The sequence below is a fragment of the Artemia franciscana genome, chromosome 6 (assembly GCF_032884065.1).
Source record: "Artemia franciscana chromosome 6, ASM3288406v1, whole genome shotgun sequence".
NCBI classification, from domain to species: Eukaryota; Metazoa; Arthropoda; class Branchiopoda; order Anostraca; family Artemiidae; genus Artemia; species Artemia franciscana.
Genome location: NC_088868.1, coordinates 17911243 through 17934049, shown reverse-complemented (window position 1 = coordinate 17934049; position 22807 = coordinate 17911243). Strand labels below are relative to the sequence as shown.

The window sequence follows — 22807 nt, the reverse complement described above, 5'->3', positions numbered from 1 at the left end:
TCAAATCCTCCCTTAATATTCTGTTAAATTTTCACTTTCATACGCGTTGCCTTAATTGTACAGTAGTGATAGTAGTAGGAATTGTAGTAGTAATATTAGTATTGGTTAGTATTAGTAGTAACAATAGCGGCAGCAGTATTAATAGCAGTAGTAGCAGGCACATATTGCCTTTCGGTCAGTTGAACATCCCACTCATGATGCCTCAGACGTTTCCTCTTAATACGGTAAGCCGTTCCCAAAACATTGCTGATACACCCGTAACAACAATTTGTATGCGCACAGTATGTTTTGATTTAGTTCAATTTTACCCTCAACGTATCATGAGATGTTTATTTCAATATCTTCAGCGTTGGTATTACTAGCTACAGAAGAGAGAAGAGCTGGTTTTAGCGACAATAGTGGTGGTAGTAGAAGTAGTTGTAGTAGCAATAGCAGTAGTAGTGTGCAAATATTGCCTTTCCGTTTAATTGATCATCTAGCTCATCATTTCGTAAAATTTCAAAATTATTATACTTAGTCATTTCTGAGTTCCGCTCTTTTGACAACCCGTATGCACACAAAGTTTATTGATTTAGTTCAACACTCTCCTCAACCCTCTGAAAGGCTCGCCTGGATGCCCTTCGTCTGTTTGGTCAAGCATGCCCACCTTTCTAAATAACATATACCATATGCAAGCAATGAACGAGTCGCCTAGTGGCCTTTGCCCTGACGGCTGTAGGGAGCTGGATACTGTAGGCATAATTACTGGAACCTTTTAACTTTAATGTTGAACGAAATAGCTGTATCGAGATGTTAACTAGATAGTTTGGGATATGAGGAACGTGAGGGGGGGCTGGTTACCCTCCAATGACTTTTGACTTTTAAAAAGGAGACTAGAACTTCAAAACCAGCCCTTCCAAAAAAACTTACATATCCCCGGGGCATTACTCACAGCCCTTGCCCCTAGACTCTTGGAGTTTGCTTCAACCCAAAGGCCTTGTTATATGATTTTTGCCTATTTTGAACAAAATTCCAATCTCAAGATTTTTATTAGATGCATTTGAGAAAATAGAATGTTGGGGGGGGGGGGTATTTGCCTTCCGTCCGTTTTTGATTCTTAAAAAGGACACTAGGACTTATGATTTCCAATCAAATGAACGTCCTACTGAAGTTTTTACTACAATCCCTTCCATAAAAATTCTAATGTGAATAATTAGCAACTAGTATAATTTATAGTCTTTTCCCACGAGACTGAGGGGGATGGGGTTGCCAACCCCAAAGACATAATTACTGAAGCTTTTAACTATGTTGAACTAAACTGACTACTTCCAAATTTTTATTGGATTGTTTGAAGAAACGATGGGCGTGGGAGGGTGGTAGGCTACCCTCTAATTGCTTTTGACTCTTAGAAAGAGAACTAGACCTTCCGATTTCCAATCGATGATCCCATTCCGATGTTTCTAAGACAACTCCTTCTATGTGTCCTGGTCTGAAACAAATAAATAAATACACATTGTGGCAAATCACATCCTTCTTTACTTAGGTAGCGGTATCGCACTGCCTTTGATACGAGGTGATATGCAGTGAGTTAGCAAGTCGTGGGTTTGAGGAGTAGGCTGAACCAATCCCTCCCCCAAATTTTTGAATGCCACATAATCTGTTTTTAAGCATATCAAACAGTCCGTGGTACGAACTGTAAGTAATGAGTGACTTGGCTGAATAGTAACCAAAACTCTAAAAAAGGTAATTTCGATATCAATAGATTTGTCAAGAGAATTGGCCTTTTATGCTGATTTCAAATCCATAATTTTTTTATATATAGCCTAGCCCATCAAAAGTCATGAGCCTGGGAAAATATTCCTGATTTTCTAAAATAGGAGAATATGCCCTTTAAGAGTCAAGTGATACTGATGAAAATCACACCATCAGATTCAGCGCATCAGAGAGTCCTATCGTAAAGGTTTCAAGCTCCTATCTGCAAAAATGTGGAATTTTGTATTATTTTTTGCCAGAAGAAAGATCAGGGATGCGTATTTATTTATTTTTTTTTTCCCAGGAGTGACCATATGGACCTAGTTGTCATAGAATATTGAAAGAAGGCTCGATTCGAACGGAAATTAAAAGTTCTAGTGTCCTTTTTAAGTGACCAAAAAATCGCAGAGCAGCCAGGCCCCCTCCCCCTTCCCCTTTTTTCCCAGTATCGTCTGATCAAAATTTGGATATAAGCATTTAGTTCCATCTTATTTGGAAGGCTCAATAGCTATGCCCTTGGGTATAACATGATCCCCTCACAGCCCCAGGGGAAAGGTCTATAAGCTATGAAATTTGCACATTGTTCACGCATAGTATCTGTTAGTGGGATGTATGCATATATTTTCGGGTGGGGAATTTGTCAGAATTCTTATACAAAATTCTTTTTATACATCTTGCATTCTCTTTTATGTCTCACTCTTAGGCGCGGAGTGGTTAAGAGTAATTGCCCATGGTAGATTTTTCACCAGGAAATGTCCAGAGGACATTTCCAAAGGGGAAGGGGTTACTTTGTGAAGGTGGAGCCAGATTTCCAGGCATTATTTAATAAAAAGCAATCAGAAATTAAATAAAAAACAAGTTTTTTCAACTGAAAGTAAGGAGCAACATTAAAACTTAAAATTAAGAGAAATTATTACATATATGAAGGGGTCTACCCCCTTGTCAACACCTCGCTATTTACGTTAAAATTTGAATTGTGTCCCAATTCCTTAAGAATGACTCCTAAAACACAAGGGTCGTTTAAATACAACAATAAGATGCTTTTATAAAAACAAAACTTTACTGTAAAGAGCTAAGTCGTAAAGAGGGGGTAGCCCCTTCATATGCGTAATAATTTCTGTTTGTTTTAAGTTTTAATGCTGCTCCTTACTTTCACTTGAAAAAAATTTGTTTTTGTTTTTTTATTTAATACTTTCTAAGGACGTAACTCCACAGGGTTCAAACCAATAAGAGCCGGAGGAGACTCAGGATATGAAAAGATGAGAAAAGAGAAGAGAAAATTTTTCCAATAATTCTTCAATTTTTCCAAGAAGATCGTTTGATCAGTATTATAGAGCCCCTCTCTATATGTGGCAATAGAAATTTAAAAACCTTTAACTTAGCTTGACATACCTTTTGGTAAGCTGTTACTTTGCAAGAGAGATGCAGAAGACTTTCCTTTAAGGGGACAGGCAGACAAAAAACACACAACTATACTTTAGGCGACCATTGTTCAAACTTTCATGGTTATCTTCTGAGTCAACTTATGCCCTCCTCTTTCTTCCCCTTTGTGGCTACTGCAATAGAACTTTGAAAACCACGATAGTTTGAGCACTCCTCTTACAAAATTGAAATTTAGATATAGCCTATTCCCGATAAGAAATAACAACATACCTTTCGGCAACGCTATTATCTTGTCTCTTTCTTTACCATCTGGAAACCTATTGTAGTTTTTCATCAATATTTCTCTGACTTTTGATAACTTTTCATCCATGCTTGTTCCTGAGTCAGGCAGCGGTTCAGTGCATTCAGCTCTTTCATTTGCATCTTCATTAGTCATGATCAGGTCTTGAAGCTTCATATCCCCAGCCAAGGAACCGTCAAGGGAGTTATTTACATCCAATGGAAGCACCTCGGATACTACTGAATAAGTTTCTTGCCTAAAAGTAAGATAGACATTATGTAGCCGATTATATAATATTGCACGTAATAAAAAAAAAGATTTCGATCAATGATCCGAGAGAGACATTATATTATATGCCTCTAGATCTTGCAATCAGGGTTGTCACTTTTCGAAAATTTTGGAAAGTTGAAGAACCAATGGATTTCACTGACTGGCGACCATTATTACCAACTAATTTGTGTGATTTTGCTGTTCAAATTACCTTACTTTTTGTACCAACAGAAACCGATGGCCTTCCATTAGTTTCCACTATTTATTTTGATTAATCTAAAAAAAAAAATTCCACGCAACAAGCTTTTCATAGAAAAGTAAAGAGCTTCATTAAGCCAAAATGAGAAGAAATTAAGTAAAATGATCTTGTAGGCGTATTAAATAAAAAAATAGAGTTTATTTGGTTGAAAGTAAGAAGCTATATTGAACCGCAAAAACGAACAGAAATTATTCTGTATTTGAAGGGTCCCCCCCCTAAACACCTTGTTTTTACGCTAAAGCCCTTAGCACTTCTAAAAACTTTCTGTTTTAGTTAGACGGCCTTTGTGTTTCAGGAGCCTATCTTAAAAATTGGGACAGACAGTCAAACTTTAGTATAAAGAGCAAGGTATTTAGGAGGTGGGCTATCCCTTTGTATGCGGAATATTTTTGTTCGTTTTGAATTTTAGTATAAATCCTTACTTTCAGTTAAAAAAAAACCTGTTTTTTCGGAACGATTTTCAAATAATGTCAGTAATTTGGCTCAACCTCCGTGTAAAATGTACTCCTTTTACGGGAAACTACTCTGTGGAAATTTCCTTCAGCTTAAAATACACCCCTCCCCCTTAAAAGGCTTTCCGGATAATACCATCCTCGCTGAATATCCCCTCCCTCGTAAAACTTCTCACGGACGATTTAGTCTGAAAAATTCTGCTTAGCATACTTTCATTGGAAAAAGACTTTTATTTCTGATCGTTTGCCCGATCTTTCAGGGAATCCCCTCTTCCGTAGACGTATTTTCCGAAAATGCAAACCCACAGGAAATAGCCCCTGCATGATTCCCCTGAAACATATCCAAATGCAAAATTGAGTAGGCAAAGAGGAAGTAAGACATATAAAAAGAATTTAGCATAGGAGTTCTATCAAATCGTCCTAGTGAAAGTTTCCGATATAAGATTTCCTGATATAAGAGAGGTGATTAAGCGCAACGTAAAGCATCACCATCTAATCTCCCATTTTTACGTTTTGGCTATACCAAGCTCAATCTAACTAATTCTCATCTGACTGATCAGCCATTGGATGTTTTTATTTGTGAATTGGATTTGTGAAGGTGTCCTAGAAGTTTGCCATTAAAATTTAGCACCTCATTCTTCAAAAACAGTAGTACCGCTGAGTCAATGGATGGCTCCAGGTCTCAATAAAAGCTGGAAAAGGAAAACTTATTCGTGGAAGTTTGTACAAGGTTTCGTCATCTGCAGCTCATCTTAAGCGCCTCAAGGCCTATTGGAGCATATTTAATTTTCTGTGTTGGTAGGGCGAGTCTCAGTAGTATCATAGGAAATTTGAAGTGTGGAAAGAATGTTAGGAAAACATGATATATTATTAATTCTGTTCTTAGACCCATACCTCCTCCACCTTCAGTTCCAGTAACGCTGATAGTCAATAGTAAGACTGTCAAAGCAGAAAAAATGTTTAGCTAGAGCTTATGTCTTATTTTTCTAATATAGGAAAGACGACTACTTCTACTGCGTGCTCTAAAATTTCTCGTTGCAATTTCATAGCCATAGCCTATCTTCGACCCCCATATTTATTCATTGGAATTGAACTCTGTTTCTGAGTTTAAAGGTGGTTCTCAGAGTGATCCTGCTAATTATAGACCAATTTCTCTCCTAGCTCTTTGCAGCAAAATTTTTGAGAAGGCTCTGCTATCCAGGCTTCTTAGTTTTCTCGATGCAAAAGAGTTTTTGCATGATTTCCAGTTCATATTGTGAGCGAATCACTTTACTGAGCATGCTTGCACCACTCTCTTGAATTTTATTCTTTCGGCATTAGACTCTGGTCTTTTCTTGTCAGCTTTATCATTGGATTCTCACAAAGCTTTTGATTCTTTGACCCATCAGATTTTTCTTTCGGAACTATCACATATTGGTATAAGATCAAATATAAGATCTAATTCATTCACTTTTCCGAAGCCCTTCTGAAGGAGAATATCGTATCCCTCAGGGACCTGTTGACCATGTTAAATTTCTGATTTACTTCAATGATCTGATTTCGGCAGTCAGGAACACCAGTTCTCCATTATGCTGCAGGCTGTGTTATTCGGATGTTCCATCATGTTCCATTGCTACTTTTAATGAAGATTTTCTCGGTGCTTTTGCTGATGTCACCGCTCTTGGGACCCACGGGAAGAAGGATTGTGTTACCAGGTGTATCATTTTGGCAATATTAGACAGAGTAATTTCATGGTTTGATGCCAATTACTTGGATCTAAATTTTGTCAAGTCACATTCTCTTTTTTTTTCTCGAATTGGTATAGCTAACCCTTAGCTTACACACATTTAGGTGTTACAAGGTTCATTGTGTAAACCAGAGAATAAGGTGGGCTGGTTTCTTGGTATCTTGTTTGATAAAAACCTATCGTTTAGGCACCATATGGCCATGATGAGGGTTTAGCTCTCGCGGATTTTAGGAGTCATTCCAAAACTCCTACAGACCTTTCCTGGATTTATTCTGAGGCTTATTTTTTCTATATTCTCTACTCATATGTTTCGTATTGCCCCATTGAACGGAGGTCTACCTTTCCTTCTAAACTCCGGTTACTTTTTGTCATACACAATAAAGCATGGTGTCTGATTAAGGACACATGCCTTTCCTCACCGAAAGTGCCCCTAAAACTACAATCTTTTTAGTCTTACTTGTGTTTTTATTTTTTTTTATCAGCTTCATGGCAATCTTCCAAAATATCTTCAGAAAACTCTAGAGTTTATTTCTGACTCACCTTCTTATAGCCTTCGTTCTTCATATAATATCTTGGTTCCCTCTACCCCGACTGTACAGCCAGATTTCAATCCCATCATTGCTTCTCAACGGGTTTAGAATTTCCTACCATTTCCAATATAGAGATGTGAATCATGTGAGGGCTTTTAAAAGAATTCTGAAGGGCTGTTTTGTTAAAAATCAAACAGAATAGTCTTTTGTTTTAATATCATTTCTTTTACTTTTTCATTTTCCTCTTAGGAGATTATGTCCCCTGAGAGTTTATCTCATGATATATAATGAGCTTCCCTACACTTTGACTCCCAGTACATAGGCAAGGTCTCTCTTTAACCTTATATGCTGTTTGGCAATTGATCCTTTTTTTTTCTTTTGTTTTTTTTTATTGCTGCTATATTGCATTTTTCTTATCCCTTTTGTATGGTAGAATAAAAAGTGGAATAAGGGTATTTTGATTCCAAAATATATTTATTGGTGAATAAAACTGAACTTCGAAACTCGGAGACAGTGGGAATTACATGAACGGACCAAGGTGAAGAGATGAAGCTGTAGGATTCATCCAGAGAATGTGTGCTTCAGCTTACACATGTGTTTGAGGCAAGTTTGACTGCTGCTACATTAACTTAAAATTTCCAAGACATACTCCCATAAAAAGGAATTCAAAGGAATCAGACATAAAAACTTTCAGATCGAAAGAGAGTGCCACGCAAAGCTGAAGAGCTGCTCAGATTTAAGAAATACCCATAAACTTAGGCTTGGAAACATTAGGAGATATTTCACATAAAAAAACATAAAGATGACCCATAAATAAAGTTACATGATTTAATTCCATTAAAGCTCGGTAAAATGATGCTGCATATTGCGTACTGTCATTACTTACAGATATACTCTCATTACTTATAAACTTGTTCTTGTCACAGGACACACGTACTTGAGCTTTCTCTGGCATTTTGATTCGATAGATGGCTGAGTAATACACTGCTCAGTAACCAGTGTAGGGTGCAGGGACTTCTAGTCATTGCTTGTCGCATCTTCGCTCGTTGCGGTGAATTCCCGTAATAGGTTCAAGGTCGGTCCGGACTGTATTGGGTCAGGTCTTATTTGCTCTCCTCGATTATTTTTCCAATGACTCAAGGGGTTACATTTTAACGTTTGTTGGCTGAGGGTCTTATCTGGCCTCCAAAAACATGGTTAAACCAGGTTAACTGGCGTTTCTCATTAAAGCATCGAAGTCATATTATAGTGGTAACTTTTCCGTAATTCCGAGTTACTGACTCTATCTATGGGTAGGATGTTGAAGATCTCTGTTAGGCAGGAGTGGTCAAACAAATTGAGCGTAGACATCCATTGCTTCTAGCAGCCAATTTTTGTAGCCGTATAGAAGTACGGAACGGATTATTGCCTCATTTTTGACTTCAATGGAACATGTCTCTGCCTCCAATTGTTCTTTATAAGTCATGCAAAGACTAAGGACGCAGAAAATGTTCTGCTTTGGACTTCTTTACTACAAATTTCTTATATGTCTATTAAAGTTCCAAGATATTTGAAATGATCGACGACTTCTAATTTAATACTATACCATTTACATACTATACACAAACTATACACAGATACCATTTATCAAATGTCTTACGAGTTCGTCAGAATTTTAGTTTTGTCCTTATAAATCTCCAGCCCAATCAACTCCACCATACCAGCTACACTATCCAGCATGGTTTGTGCATCGTTCATATTATTTTGCCATTAGAGCAATGTCATCGGCACAGTCAAGATTGTTAACGAAGAAATCAGAACTGACTTCGACACCTCTTGTAGAATGCAAGGCACACTTCATTATCCAGACAATAATGGATTTGAACACTATGGGGGACTGGACACATCCCTGTCGCCCCCAGAATCAAAGTCGAGGTGGGAGGATAATTCTCCACCAACTAGCACGGAGATCCGTATATGATCATTGTATTCGTGGAGAAGAAGAAGAAGAAGAAGAAGAAGAAGAAGAAGAAGAAGTTTATCCAATACAATACAATACAAAATACAATTAAAAATGGAAATACAATACACTTATTCCTTCTCGAAAGGGTTCATGGACGAAAGGCCATCCATCGAAAAGCTCGAAAGAATGTGACGTATCATCTATTCTGGGACACCGTCTTCTCGTGTCGCAACTCATATGCCATAGCCACTAATCAAGTTGAAATTTTTTTATGCAATCTATGAAAATGGAGGCGGTGATCTTATTATGTGTCATGCGGTGTTATATAAACACCTTATTTTTGGATTAAAACCTTTTAATAAAGTAAGGTTTCAACCTGTGTGATTTACTTACAGACATCTATAATCGGATTATTTTATTTACTTGCCATTGACATTCTTGCTACTTGAATATAAGAACCCTTAAGATTTATTGATTTAATAAATTTGAACAAAAAGAATTAAACCATAAAGGATTGAATGCTTTGTATGCCGTTAGCGGTATCTACTGTGGATTCAGAACTTTTTGTCATCTTCTAAAAAAGAATAATCAGAAGAACAGATGGCGTCTTATGTCTTAAACAAAATAAATGTTTAGACCTTAAAGGTTTGGACCTTTCCATACTCAGTTACGCTGACGACATCCTGAATTTAAGTAGAACTGTATCGTCTGTGGAGGAAAATTTTTCTGTGCTTCGTAGGTAATATGCCAAAATTGGTCTCAATTATAATGCTTCGAAGAGCGAGGTCCTTGCTTTCGGCAAATCTGTCGGCAATGTTGGATGCGTACAGTTAGGAAACCAGATAGTATAAAAAGCAAAAAGTGCACCAAGAACCTCGATTTTGTGAAGTTTTGTTTAAGTGTTAAAGAAAGCGTGATAATTCACCCAAAGAAAAATATTAAATGCGTACTCTGTGTTCATTTTCCTTAGATTCTTTTTCTTTTTCTTTTTTTCATCAAAAGCTCTATTTCTGCAGTTAAATTTTTATATTCAAATCAAGTAGTTGTGGGCATCAAGCTATGGCTAATTGTAGAAAAAGCCAAGACAAATATTCCGACTGAGCGAGAGGCAAACCTGGAGTAAGCCCTTATTAGGATCCGTCCATGCGTCTTTCCTAGGGTGAAACTGAGTCATAGAGCTAAGATAGTCATAGAACCTATATTTTTCCAATTATTTGGTTAAATGGCACGGGTAAAGGGTATGACTCTCTTATTGACTCTAATCAATACTTGTTTTTTAGCTTTCAGAAAGATGAATTCCCCAAACCTACTTTAACTCGTTAAGGCCTGCGATGTTAAAATTTTGTTGGCTGGGTCCCTGACCAAGCTCCTGACTGAGAGTCCGTGCTGATAAATTTTAAATATCTATAATTATGAATTGATTGATAGTGACCCAATTTTACTATTTTTCTACTTAAGATTTAAATGTTAGATTGTAATTAATATAATGGACAATAATTGAATATCTATTAAAAATTTTCGACGAACAGTAGACTTAGTTGAATAATTTCTTATAAATAAGTTCGCTGTAGGTGAATTATTCTTCATGTGGATGGAAACTATGCATGACTTTCGATCTCTTACGGAGCTGAAGTCATCATTACCTCTAACAGTGTTCTATGGTGTTTAAATATGTTACAATTACATATATATGTTTGAATGCATCGAAACATTGTATATAAATGAGATAAAAGAAATATTACCATTTAAAATCGCTGGAAAATAAACTTTTGGTAGTATTTTCCACCCCAAAGGAAATTTTCTGGCGAGAGTCATGATGCCCCACATTAATACCTTTCCCTACCAGCAATAATAAAAGTTTATATCAAAAACATTCCCGGAAATCACGAAGGATTAGATATTCATTCTGCCACATCCGTCCATCCTTAATATTAGCTGATGCATATTCATGAATTTAATAGTGTTACTACTACTGAAAACTCAACGCAGAGCCAAACCACCTGAGGACAACACAGCAACCCAAGCTCCTCTTTCCATTCTAATCTATTCAAAGCCTCCTTCTTTAAACCTCCCAAAAAGTTCCAATTTCCCTTAAATCTGTCCTTATGACGTTCTCTTACCCGAGCCACAGACGACCTGCTTTCTGTTTAGCCCTAGATGGTTGGCAAAAAAAAAAACAAACAATTCTTGACAATTTGCCATACTTCATCCGCAAAGCGTGTCCTAGCCATCTCAACCCTTCTCTCATTATAGGCCTTGAAAGCAGGATTGAGCCACACTTTTTTTACAGCCTACTATTTGGAATACAATCAGTCAGATGGGTACCAAAACAGTCCGAGGGGTACCCAATGTCTCTAGAAAACATCGACCAATCTTCCTCCATTTTCCGGAGTGCCTACGCCTCAGAACTCTAGTTGACCACTGTCATCACTGTACATACCAATATTCTAATCTTAGTTCGCAAACTTATCTTCCTACACTTCTCTACTTTTCTCAACTGTGAAAAAACACGCTGAGTCTTGGCTAATTCTACATTTAATATCTTTACTGCTCCTACCGTTCTTACTAATAATGCTACCAAGGTTGCTGAAGCTGTCCGCTTGGTCGATCTTTTCGCTACCCAATGTCACATTTTCAACTTCACTTATTCCAAGCTTTAGTGACTCAGTCTTCTAAACATTAATTTTCAAACCTATTCTAACACCCTCAAGTTACAAACCTCTAAATGTACATTCATTTTGCTCATATTTTCATCTAGGATGCTTAAATTGTCACCACAATCTAAGTCCAGGAAATATTTTCATTCCCATTTGACTCCATGCTCTCCCATCTCCTTTCCTGTGATGTTAAAGACAAAGTATTTCAGAATGATCCACATAAATAGGGATAGAACACAATCTTGCTTAACTCCTTGTTTAATACAAAACCAGCTACTAACCTCATTTCTTACCTTAATACCAGCAGTTTTATTTTCGTACGTAACACTAATCACTTTAATGTATTTGTCTGGTATAACATAAAAGGATAAGGCCTTTGCTAAAGGCCATAGCAAAGCTGAATTGAATGTCTGCTCCTAATCTATAAAACTGAGGGCTAAAGATGCTTGATTACTCAGGCACATGTATATTATTAACCTAAGAGTGAAATCCTAGAACCACACTCTTCTTCTCTTCACCGGGCGTAATCCCTATGGTCACTCAAAAATGACATAAAAACATCTGATTTCTGTTCAAATGAACTCTTACATAATTTCTTAGGACCATTAGTTCGATGCGATCCCCCCTGGAAAAAATGCATCCGTGATCCTTCTTCTTGGAAAAAATGCAAAATTTCCATTTTTTGTACATGGTAGCTTAAAACATCTAGAGAAAGAATTTGAGAGAAACTCTCCAGGAACAGTTGGATACTAAACTAGAATATTTAAAATCTGACAATGTACAAGATGGATGGGATATTTTTAGTAAAATAGTTTGTGTAGCTGCTGATGGTGTTTTATTGGAGAAAGTTAGGAGCACAGCTAAAGAATTACTGAACATTTTGTATATTTAACAGAAAGGAGGATAGGCTTGCAAAAGAATTATTTTAATGATAGATCACATGAAAATAAGAAGAGTGTAAACAAAATAAAGAAAGTATCAAAATATCAACTAAGAAGGCATTAAGTGAGGTCATGGATAAAATTGTTTGACACTGCTAAAATTCCAACCAGATGGCATAATAGTAGAATATTGTACTGATATGTTAATAAATCGAAAGCTCATAGCTAATTTGTACTTACCCCAGTTAGAGATAGGAAGCAGCCCACAATCAGTGATAAGTAAAAAGTAAAAGAGAGATTGGTAGAATATTTTGAGAATATGCTAAACCGTGACGAGTTACAGGGAAAGATATAGAAAAGAACGAAAACTTTGTGACACTTTGGATGTGAAGGAAGATTTATTTTGTGATGAAGAATTAATGACAATACCAAATGATTAAAAAATAATAAGGCCCTAGCTGCTGATAGTGTGGTAAATGAGTTTTTTAAATATCGTGCTTTTATGGTTAGAAATAAGTAACTGAAGGTTATGAATATGATTTTTGAAAAAGGGGAAATATCTAGTGATTTTAGGAAACCTCTATTGTACTTCTCTATTTCAAAAATTAAAATAGAGCTTTTTACTTGGAGCTCTGAATAGAGCTCTTTATTTATCTTTGAAGAACCATGCTTTAAGTTTTAGTAAAGAGCGATCTGGGCACAATGTATTAATTTTTTGGGGTCTTAGACCAGGGCCTGTTTTTATAAAGGGACAAGCCTTAAGCTTGTTGCCCCGATCTTGCTATGATGGGGATTGAATCCTAGGTCCAGTATTGCCAAGCAGAGCATCAATCCGCTCTGCTATAACAGGATAGAAAGAACATAACTTGGTTAAATTCAATGAATTATTGCCTGTTGCTGCAATACAGGCTAAGGAAAATGATCAAGGTCTGTAAAACAGAATCTAGTTGTTTTTTCTTTTTTTAAGGAACACCCTTTTTAAAGAAGAGACACAACAATTGAAATGTCAATATGGCCCCCTAAGCAACAGCAATGGCTCTAGAAAATCTTTATTTTATTTATTCTTTGTATTGTCCTTCTGGGACAGCCAAGACACTTTCAGGGTCAATGCAGCAATGTGGACTAAGAAAACAGTGATGTATTATTTTCCCCAGCCAGCTACTTGATACAGAGGAATGAAACTTGGAAGGAGGCTCAATTTTTAAAACTAAGCTCTAACCTAACCTTTCAGATACAAAAGTATTTTGAGGGTCATAAAACTCTCTCCTATGCTACTTTTACTCCTGGATACCCCTGTAACCACTCATGGAATGAAACAAAAATATTGCGAAGATATTCCCCTCAAAATGACCGAAAGGTAAAAATGTGCCTTAAGTCAAGATATTCCGCACGTTGCATGAAAGAAATTACTCGAAATTTCGCATCTAGCTTATTTTTTACAGTAATGATTTCATAGAAACGGTAGACATTTTAATCCTTCTTGAAACTTAAATGATTTGAAGAATTTAGATAGGGAGATCCAGGACCTCCTCTTCCCCTCTACACTACCAAAACCTTTTTTGTGTAAATTAAGAAATGCCGTGCCTTGTTTAAACTGAAATCGTGAAAGGACTTCAAATCTCAAAAATCGAGCGAAGTCCAATCTTGTTTTAAACTGACACAGTTAAAAAAAAAAAAAAAAAAAAAATAAAAAAAAAATTAAAAAAAAATCACGATTAAATGTGAAACGAGTCTAAATCCCAGGGAGGTGTAAAAACAAGACAAGTGCTGTTTGAATGGAAAGATGATCACAGTCCAACGTTTAAAACTTTTAAAATCAAATTCTATTTTTTAGAAACAATATCAAGTCCTCAATCAAAACTGTATAAATTAAAACATATTTTTTTCTATTTAAATAATTCATTTGAATGAAACTTTATTTACCCAATAAACACACAATGGTGTCAAAATGGAGCATACAAGGGGAAAAAAGAAGGAAACACAAAGCTGCTTCAATAGGAAAAATATTTATAAAAAGACACTAAATAAACTATTTGAAGTATCCAAATTCTGTTCAAAGCGTAACCTACGCTCCGCGACAACTCTAAACGGATCGACAACTTCATACACAGAAACCATACGCTGGTTTTCGGCCCACAGAGGTACACCCAGTAGGAACTTAGCGTGACGAAAAAAATCGACCGACAAACTATTTCATTTATTTTATTTTATTTGTCCATTATCCGTCGTTGTATTTTGTATTATATATCTGTATAGATTAGAATGATTTCCAAACAATAAAACTAACTTTTTTGCATGTTGGCCAATTGTGTATGCTACGAACATACCCTGTAGACTCTGAAATACTTCGTTTTAGCATTTTCATTGAAAAATATATTTACTTTTTTTCGTGTTTTCATTGAAGAAATTAAAAAAGCAACAGAATTAGTGACAACTCTTCCGCTAGGGAATATGTCTCAGTATTGGACAGATACCTGTTAAGTTTGCGCAATTGCTGAAGCGTAAATTACAAGTTTTTGACAAATTAACTCTGAAACACCCCACTATAGACTGAAATAATTTTTTGGCAAGAATATTTACCTGCTTTTCCAATAGTTAGTGGCTATCTAATTATATTTTGGAGTGAGAAATACATTTTAATAAGCAAAATTGAGAAATGTATTGGGTTGGTAAAGTATTGAGATGGTTTACCTTATATAACTACCTGTAATGCTATTTTGATCATCAGCTTTAACACTCGAAATTAAAGTTCTCCCAGTAATATTTCTATCATTTTGAACATTGCAGTTACAAAGATCTAAAGTTTTTACTACCGTTTTATCGGCAAGGAGGTTTATAATCGAAGATTCTGAGCCATCATCTATTTCGTAATCCAAACTAACTGACTCGCTGTTTTCACTTGTATATAAGCTAACTGCTGCTGCTATCTCCTCTATATCGCGATTCTGATCACTTTCCAACTGTTCTGAAATTGGCTTAGATGACTCTGGCTTATGTTCACAATTCTTAGGCATTGAAGAAATAGAGGAATAAAAGGATTCACTATTGCTCATACTCTTATTTTCTTCCCAAGCAGCTTTAGTTATCGTGATTGTTGGGTTTTTTATAATGGGGGATGTTATTGAATCAACTTCATGGCAGTGATTGAAAATATGGCCAATCCTATTATTCTTGCTTGTTATGATACCCATACTTGATTACAAAGGACCAGGAGAGTAATTGAGGCGTCGGAGTAGAAGGTGCTTCCCTAAATCAGAAGAAATTATTTAGTTATATTCTTTAGCATATCAGAAGGGTGCGTTTGTCAAGCTGTTTTCCTATGCAATAGCTTGATCTGTTATGTTTAGTCCTAGGATAAATATTATTAAAAAAAATATCTAGAGGGTAAACATTAAATCAAGCATTCTGTGACAAAAATTAGTCAGTAGCCAAAAAGTGAATTTTGGGGTGAAAAGAAAGAAAACATGCTCGTTGAGTTTAGATTCTTCAAAAGCTAATAGTGAACACATTTCGTATAATCGAAAAAAAGGGATAATGCTAACTGTAAAAAGGGGAATTTTTTTGACAATTGCACTATCATATTCACACATCTAGGAACTTTTGAGAGGGGATTTCAATCAAGGGTGTCAATTAGGGTAGGGTCATTTACTCCCTTTATATTTCGAAAATACCTTTTCTTGAGGTTTTTCATAGGAAAAATGCCTCTGTTTTCGACTTCTCTTTAAAAACATGAAAAAAAAAAAACAACAATCTTTCCCACACACTCATTTTGGAAATTCAGCTTGCCCCCCACCGTCTACATTTTTGTACCTTGACATAGTAAAGTTCATAAATTTTTTAGCCAAAAATTTTTAATTTTCAATGGAAGGTCCTACAGGTAAATGTGAAGAGAAGGGGGCAAGCTTTCCATTAAAATTCCTTCATTATCCGTATATTTGGAATAAACATGCAATATGGGTGCTGTGGAGCAACAACCCCCCCCCTTGGATTCAAGTTTGTTGGTGTAATCAACGGTAAGTAAAGAGCGACAATTGTCGATAGAAACAGAGATCTATAAAACTTAATTTTGATTTTTTTTTAAATGAATTGTTGATAAAATGAAATAAACATAAAAAATATAAATTATTTTTTTTACTTATTCTAAGCATAAAAATTGTCATTACTTTTAAATTTACCCGTCAACAGTTATTAGGACGTAAATATTTGCATAATTATAGAAAAGGTAGAAATAGATTATATTCCACAGCGAAATTAAATGTTTGCAACCCCCGTCTGAGAATTATAAATCGATCTCATAAGTAGTTCCTGGGATTTTACTTATACGATGTTTTGATGGATAGACATTTGGCTTTCAATTTTTGTTGCTAATTACTCGCGAACAGATCCGATGTGCTATAAGAATTTACTTTTAGGCAGAGTATAGACAAAAAAATTTACCCCCCCCCCTCACTCTTTTTGATTTTCCCTATAAGTTAAAATTCATGGCCTGATTTCCATCCTTCTCCCAAATAACGGAAATTCTCGAGAAGAATGCTTGTTTTTAGATCTAAGGAGTAGTCAAATGCCGTGTGTGTAAATTCTTGATCAGATATGAGTTCAGTAAGTTTTGGACATCACAAATCAATATAACCAGGTTTGTTTCCTAAATGTAGTGGCTTCCTTGGGACTCTGGCGGCCCAGTATATGTACCTGGTAATTTGGAAGTGAATCAGAGAGAAAATATCACGTTTTTTTCGCCACTAATCAATAGAACCAAATTTTTAGTCAAAAATTTGTTATCCTCAGTGAGATCCCCTCGGCCCAGTCTACTTACCCATAAGTTTCTGATCAAATGGGAAAACAATATTTGGCCCAATCTGGGATGGGGCAAAATTGGATTTCAATTTTTTCTAAGCACAGGGGGCAAGCTTTTCAAAAAAAAATATTAGACCTATTTCAGGCACCATTTTTTTAGGTCTACCGTAGATTTCGGATACAAAGTGCTTTATTTCGCTCATTCTCTTCCCAAAACATATGACTTGAAGTCCCTTCGTTCCACATCAATATTCTCCAAAAGTTTCAAATCAACCCTTCAAGGCATTGCAGGTGTGTTATTTTGACAAAAGTGGCTCCTGTATTGTCTCTTTTAATTTACCTAATAACTTCATTGCTCAGGTATTCTAAGTTTTACCGTGGATCATAGCAGAAAACAATTAGAATGATCAGGGACTTCAAAAAATGTAGAGCCCTGCTCCTTCTACTCCCTCAAAGCCTAAACTTGAGGTTAACTTGGTCTCTCCAATGTCCTCTGAAAGTTTGAACCTCACTCCTTAAGCAGTTCTACAGATATAATAGACATGCAATTTTGATAACCAATGTACTTCAAATTCTGTATTGACTTACAGTGCAAAAAATTTTGGGTAGTAGACAGTATTTCTGGTTCTCTTGTCTTCTCCCTCTAAACAAAAAATTTGAAGTCCCTTGCACGCACACCTTCCGTGTCCCAACGCTCTAAAAGCATTAGCTTTATCCTTCAAACTGTCTCTAAGAATTTTTTGATATGCTGTTTTAATAGCCTGGATTAATTTAGTGTTTTTATTATTTACCTCTTCCCCCTCCCTCAAGTTAAAGCTCTAGGCTCACTTGGGAACTCAACCCTCCCTAAAAGTCGTAAGTCGATCTCCCAAGTAGTACTCCAGACTTTGTTTACACATTATTTTGATAACTTGGATAGACATTGTGCATTTCAATTTATGTCGCTATTCAACCCTAGGTCCTATAAAGATGAGTCGAGGAAGATTTTAGGGGGGAAGGATTTTTTTTTGGAGGACACAGCTTGGATAAAAAAAGGCAAATAATTTGGAAACTATAATATGTAATTGGAAAATGCCAAAAAATTATGAGATTTCAGGTGAATTCACAGAAGATATGAAGAAACCTAATATAATTTAAATGCAGCAATATATAATGTAAAGTTACCCTCGTTAATGTAGGACTATATTGACAAGGTAGAAAAGAAATGCTTTAAGAGAAATGGGACTAACCGTATTTCTGCAAAAATTATACTTGAAAATAAACATTTTTAATCAGAAGCTATACTAAATCCAATAGAATCGTATAAGGAACTAAGCGTTTTGATAATGCTCCAGCTTTAAATTTGTCTAGTATTTCCATAGAAACAAATTCTAAACTTAAGCTGATCTTTTCCTTTGGCATTTCACCTTATTAATCAGTAAGCCATGGGAAATATAAGACGCACCTCTGACAAAAGAATGTTTTTATCAATAATTCAGGTCGCCTTTCACAACTGACCTTATGCAGAATGGCTCTCCAAAATCAAAAGGCATTAAAATAGTGTTTTACAAACATCGTCAAGAAGCATCAGACACTTTTTAAACCCAAATAGATCAAATGAACAAAATGTTGCATTGTTTTGGATAAATAGTTGCAAATAGTAGGCTGGCATTTGTAAAGGTTAATTTAGAGTCTCTAAATAAAAAAAAAAAAAACTCTAACCCATGAAAATCAGAGGTAATTAGCCATAAGTTTTTAATATTTTAGAGATTTTTCTGTGCGCCCGAGTTTTCAAGATATACGTAATTTCCCAGGAATGGTTTAAGAGATCAAGTTGAAAAATTCAGGCAGTTCAATCAAGGGTAGGGATGGGAGCGAAATTAAAATTGTAGCTTGGGGAGAGGGAAGAGGAAGATCAAAAGACGCTATGTGAATCGAGGTAATTGTAAAAGCATGTAAGCAATATCATTTTAGCGGCTTTGGGGATAAAATCGAAACTCTAAGGTACTCTTAGGGAGAGGATGGGGGAAAGATCGGACGTTGGGAATCCAATTGATATTCTGGGGAGAGAGGGAAGAGCTTAATCAGGTTTTGCCTCTGATCTATCAAAATGTTCTTTAACCATAAGCTCTATTGGGAGTTATAACCCATGCATAATTGTGTAACAAGGTAATTGAAAGACAATATGTAATCTTAAGCTACCAAAATGATGTATGTGTAATTTCTCGGAGACAGCTTTGGAAAGTGCTTTCAGAAAGTGCTGAGAAGGGGGAAGGGTAAGCAAATCTTGAACAATGGCAGAGGGTAGAGGTATATCAATTCAATGATTCCGTACTATAAGCTGCAACAGGATTTAGATTCTATTCATGGCTATGTTACGAGGTAACTCAAAAGAATTTATGTGGCTCCAGTTAACAAAATAGTGTATCTACACTATTTTGGAAACCGTCTGGGAGATCAAGTTGAAACTTGATGGGAACTTATTTTTTCTGGGGTGGGGGGGAGAGGACATTAAATTTTGAATTTTAACTTAGAAAAGATGACAAAGAATTGCTAAGCAATTTGTTCTCACACTGGCTTAAAAGTTTTGGCACATTAAACCCCTGTTGGACGAGAACCTATTGACAGTGAGGTAATAATATAAGCCGAAAGACAATAAATTTACTGAAGCAAAAAAAAGAAAGAAAAGGATTTGCAATATCTTCAAAGCGACTTGGGAGACCATGTCATAACTTTCAGGAGGTATTGCAGGGTCCAATAAACCGTAAGTTGCGACTTTGGGTGTGAGGCAGAGGAAGATCTCAAGATGTTATAGACATCTGGGCTAATTAAGTAGTATATCTACAATAGCTTTTGAACGGCTTGGGGAGGGCAGTTACAATTTCAGACTGTATGCGTGGGAGAGAGGGGGAATATACGCTGTGCATTACGAGGTTACAAAAATAACATATCTGCAATATCTAGTGAATAGCTTTGGGTATCAAAATAAAGTTTACATTTTCAGGGAGTTTTAGGGAAGCCCAGTAGACCTTAATTTTTGACTTAGTGAAGATCCATAGGGGGAGGGAGACCCAAGTCTGGCGTTCCCCAAATTCATCTAAACCCTTTTGCTCTATAATCCTCTGTGGGCCCAATGATCTGTCCCTGACTAAGTGACAAGGTAAATCAAAAGACTATGTGCTGCCTGCCGATCAACACAGCGTGTCTGTATTATCTGGGGAATGGTTTTGGGGATCAAGCTGAAACTTTCAAAAAAAGTTGAAATCATCAAGATTTGATGAAGAACATCAAATTTTGTATTGAGGGAGCCAGGAAGGATTTAATGACTCAATAGCTTGTTAAAAATTTTGACAGCACTAAACCCCTGTTTTATAGGAATCTGTTCCCGCGAAGAAGTCATGTAGTACGAAAGAGATAACGTGATGTCTGCCCAGTTTGTGAACATAGCGCATCCTATTATTTCAGGAGCAGCTTGAGGTATTGAGTTTAAATTTTCAAGCGGTGTTGGAGGGCTAAGTGGAATATGAATTGTAAATCTAAAGACACTTTGCTATTCAAACGGCATATCTGTAACACCTTTGCAATAACAGGTGGGATTCAAGCGAAGCTTACGGAGTGTTGGAGAGAAGGAGGAGGAAAGAGGTTCTTAAATTTCGCTTTTAGAGGGAGGAGATTTAGTGTGACGAAATGTATCTCCCTGACCCGCCTAAAAATTTAGAAAAATTAGCCCAAGTGGACCTTTAACTCTATTTCCGTTGAAGTAGTATCTAAAAGTATTTTCACTCAGGCTATAAAAATAGCGTCATGTAATATTTCTAGACCGGCTAAAGGGATCTCGAAGCTAAAACTTCTAGGAAATGTTTCAAGACGGCCAGGCGAATCAAAATACAATGGTTGGAGAAAGGAGAAAAGGGTGTTTGGAGGGAGGGATTATTGCCCTCCTATCACTTATGAATCTTAAAAATGGAGCTAGAACTTTCAATTTCGGATAAAATGATCTTCCTCTAAAGTTATTACGACAACCTCTTCCATGAAAACCTTATATGTTAATAATGGGCAATTTGCATAAATTACAACCCTTGCCCGTGGATCGTGGGGGCTATTGTTAGCCCCGGAGGCATAGTTGTTTAACCTTTGGACTATTTTGAACATAATGACCATCTCAAAATTTTGATCATATGCATTTGTGGAAAAAAGAGTTTAGGGGGAGTAGTTCCCGTCTGATCCTTAACAGGGGAGTTATCCTTAACAGGGGCACTAGAACTTCCTATTTCTAATCGAGTGAGTCTTCTCCGTAGTTTATACGACTACCCCTTCGATATGAAGTTCGTCTGGGAAAACTAACCATAATAATAAAATAAAAAATAAAGCATTGAAACCTCATAGCTCTTTATTCAAAGAAACACTATAGAATTGTCTCTGACGAAAGTATGCTAAGCAGAATTTTATTATGCTAAGCACAGGGCACCTCTTAAATACGGAATAATTTCTGTTCGTTTCAAGTTTTAATGCTGCTTTTTGCTGTCTGTTGAAAGTACTTTTTTTTGTTTAATTTTGCATAATAGCACAGATTTATGCATCCGTATTCAGTTTTAGCTTGCTTGATGCATACGGCTATTTGAAACCTCATAGCTCTTTACTCTAAGCAACACTGTAGCGTGGTCTCTGATGAAAGTATGCAAATCAGAATTTGAAATAGCCTATGAGGTTTCAAATAGCCTTATGCATCAAGCAAGCTGAAACTGAATGTGGGTGCAAAAATTTGTGCTATTATACATAATTAAATTAAAGAAAAGTTCTTTCAACAGACAGCAAAAAGCAGCATTAAAACTTGAGACGAACAAAAATTATTCTGTATTTAAGAGGTGCCCTCTGCTTAGCATTAATTTTGCTATTATGCAAAATTAAATTAAAGAAAAGTTCTTTCAACAGACAGCAAAATGTAGCATTAAAACTTGAAACGGATGGAAATTATTCTGTATATAAGAGGTGCCCTCTGCTTAGCATAATAGAATTCTGCTTAGCATACTTTCATCAGAGACAACGCTATAGTGTTGCTTAGAGTAAAGAGCGATAAGGTTTCAAATAGCCGTATGCATCAAGCAAGCTGAAACTGAATGCGGGTGCAAAAATTTGTGCTATTATGCAAAATTAAATTAAAGAAAAGTTCTTTCAACAGACAGCAAAATGCAGCATTAAAACTTGAAACGAACGGAAATTATTCTGTATATAAGAGGTGCCCTCTGCTTAGCATTAATTTTGCTATTATGCAAAATTAAATTAAAGAAAAGTTCTTTCAACAGACAGCAAAATGTAGCATTAAAACTTGAAACGAACGGAAATTATTCTGTATATAAGAGGTGCCCTCTGCTTAGCATAATAAAATTCTGCTTAGCATACTTTCATCAGAGACAACGTTATAGTGTTGCTTAGAGTAAAGAGCGATGATGTTTCAAATAGCCGTATGCATCAAGCAAGCTGAAAATGAATGCGGGTGCAAAAATTTGTGCTATTATGCAAAATTAAATTAAAGAAAAGTTCTTTCAACAGACAGCAAAATGCAGCATTAAAACTTGAAACGAACGGAAATTATTCTGTATATAAGAGGTGCCCTCTGCTTAGCATAATAAAATTCTGCTTAGCATACTTTCGTCAGAGACAACGTTATAGTGTTGCTTAGAGTAAAGAGCGATGATGTTTCAAATAGCCGTATGCATCAAGCAAGCTGAAAATGAATGCGGGTGCAAAAATTTGTGCTATTATGCAAAATTAAATTAAAGAAAAGTTCTTTCAACAAACAGCAAAATGCAGCATTAAAACTTGAAACGAACGGAAATTATTCTGTATATAAGAGGTGCCCTCTGCTTAGCATAATAAAATTCTGCTTAGTATACTTTCATCAGAGACAACGTTATAGTGTTGC

General features: G+C 36.0%; 1 protein-coding gene across 4 annotated transcripts in view; it reads right to left on the bottom strand.

Moving 5' to 3' along the window:
• The window catches only part of LOC136028132 (dual specificity calcium/calmodulin-dependent 3',5'-cyclic nucleotide phosphodiesterase 1-like), a 318548-nt gene that overhangs the window by 218102 nt on the left and 77639 nt on the right, over nt 1-22807 (bottom strand). For 3 of the 4 annotated variants that reach the window (XM_065705780.1, XM_065705781.1, XM_065705779.1), the window contains one exon: nt 14803-15358. In XM_065705780.1, coding sequence (XP_065561852.1) covers nt 14803-15302 — 500 coding nt within the window. In that variant the 5' untranslated portion in view covers nt 15303-15358. Of the gene's footprint in view, nt 1-14802; nt 15359-18134; nt 18159-22807 lie in introns of those variants that run through there. The other variant, XM_065705783.1, reaches the window with a different exon arrangement.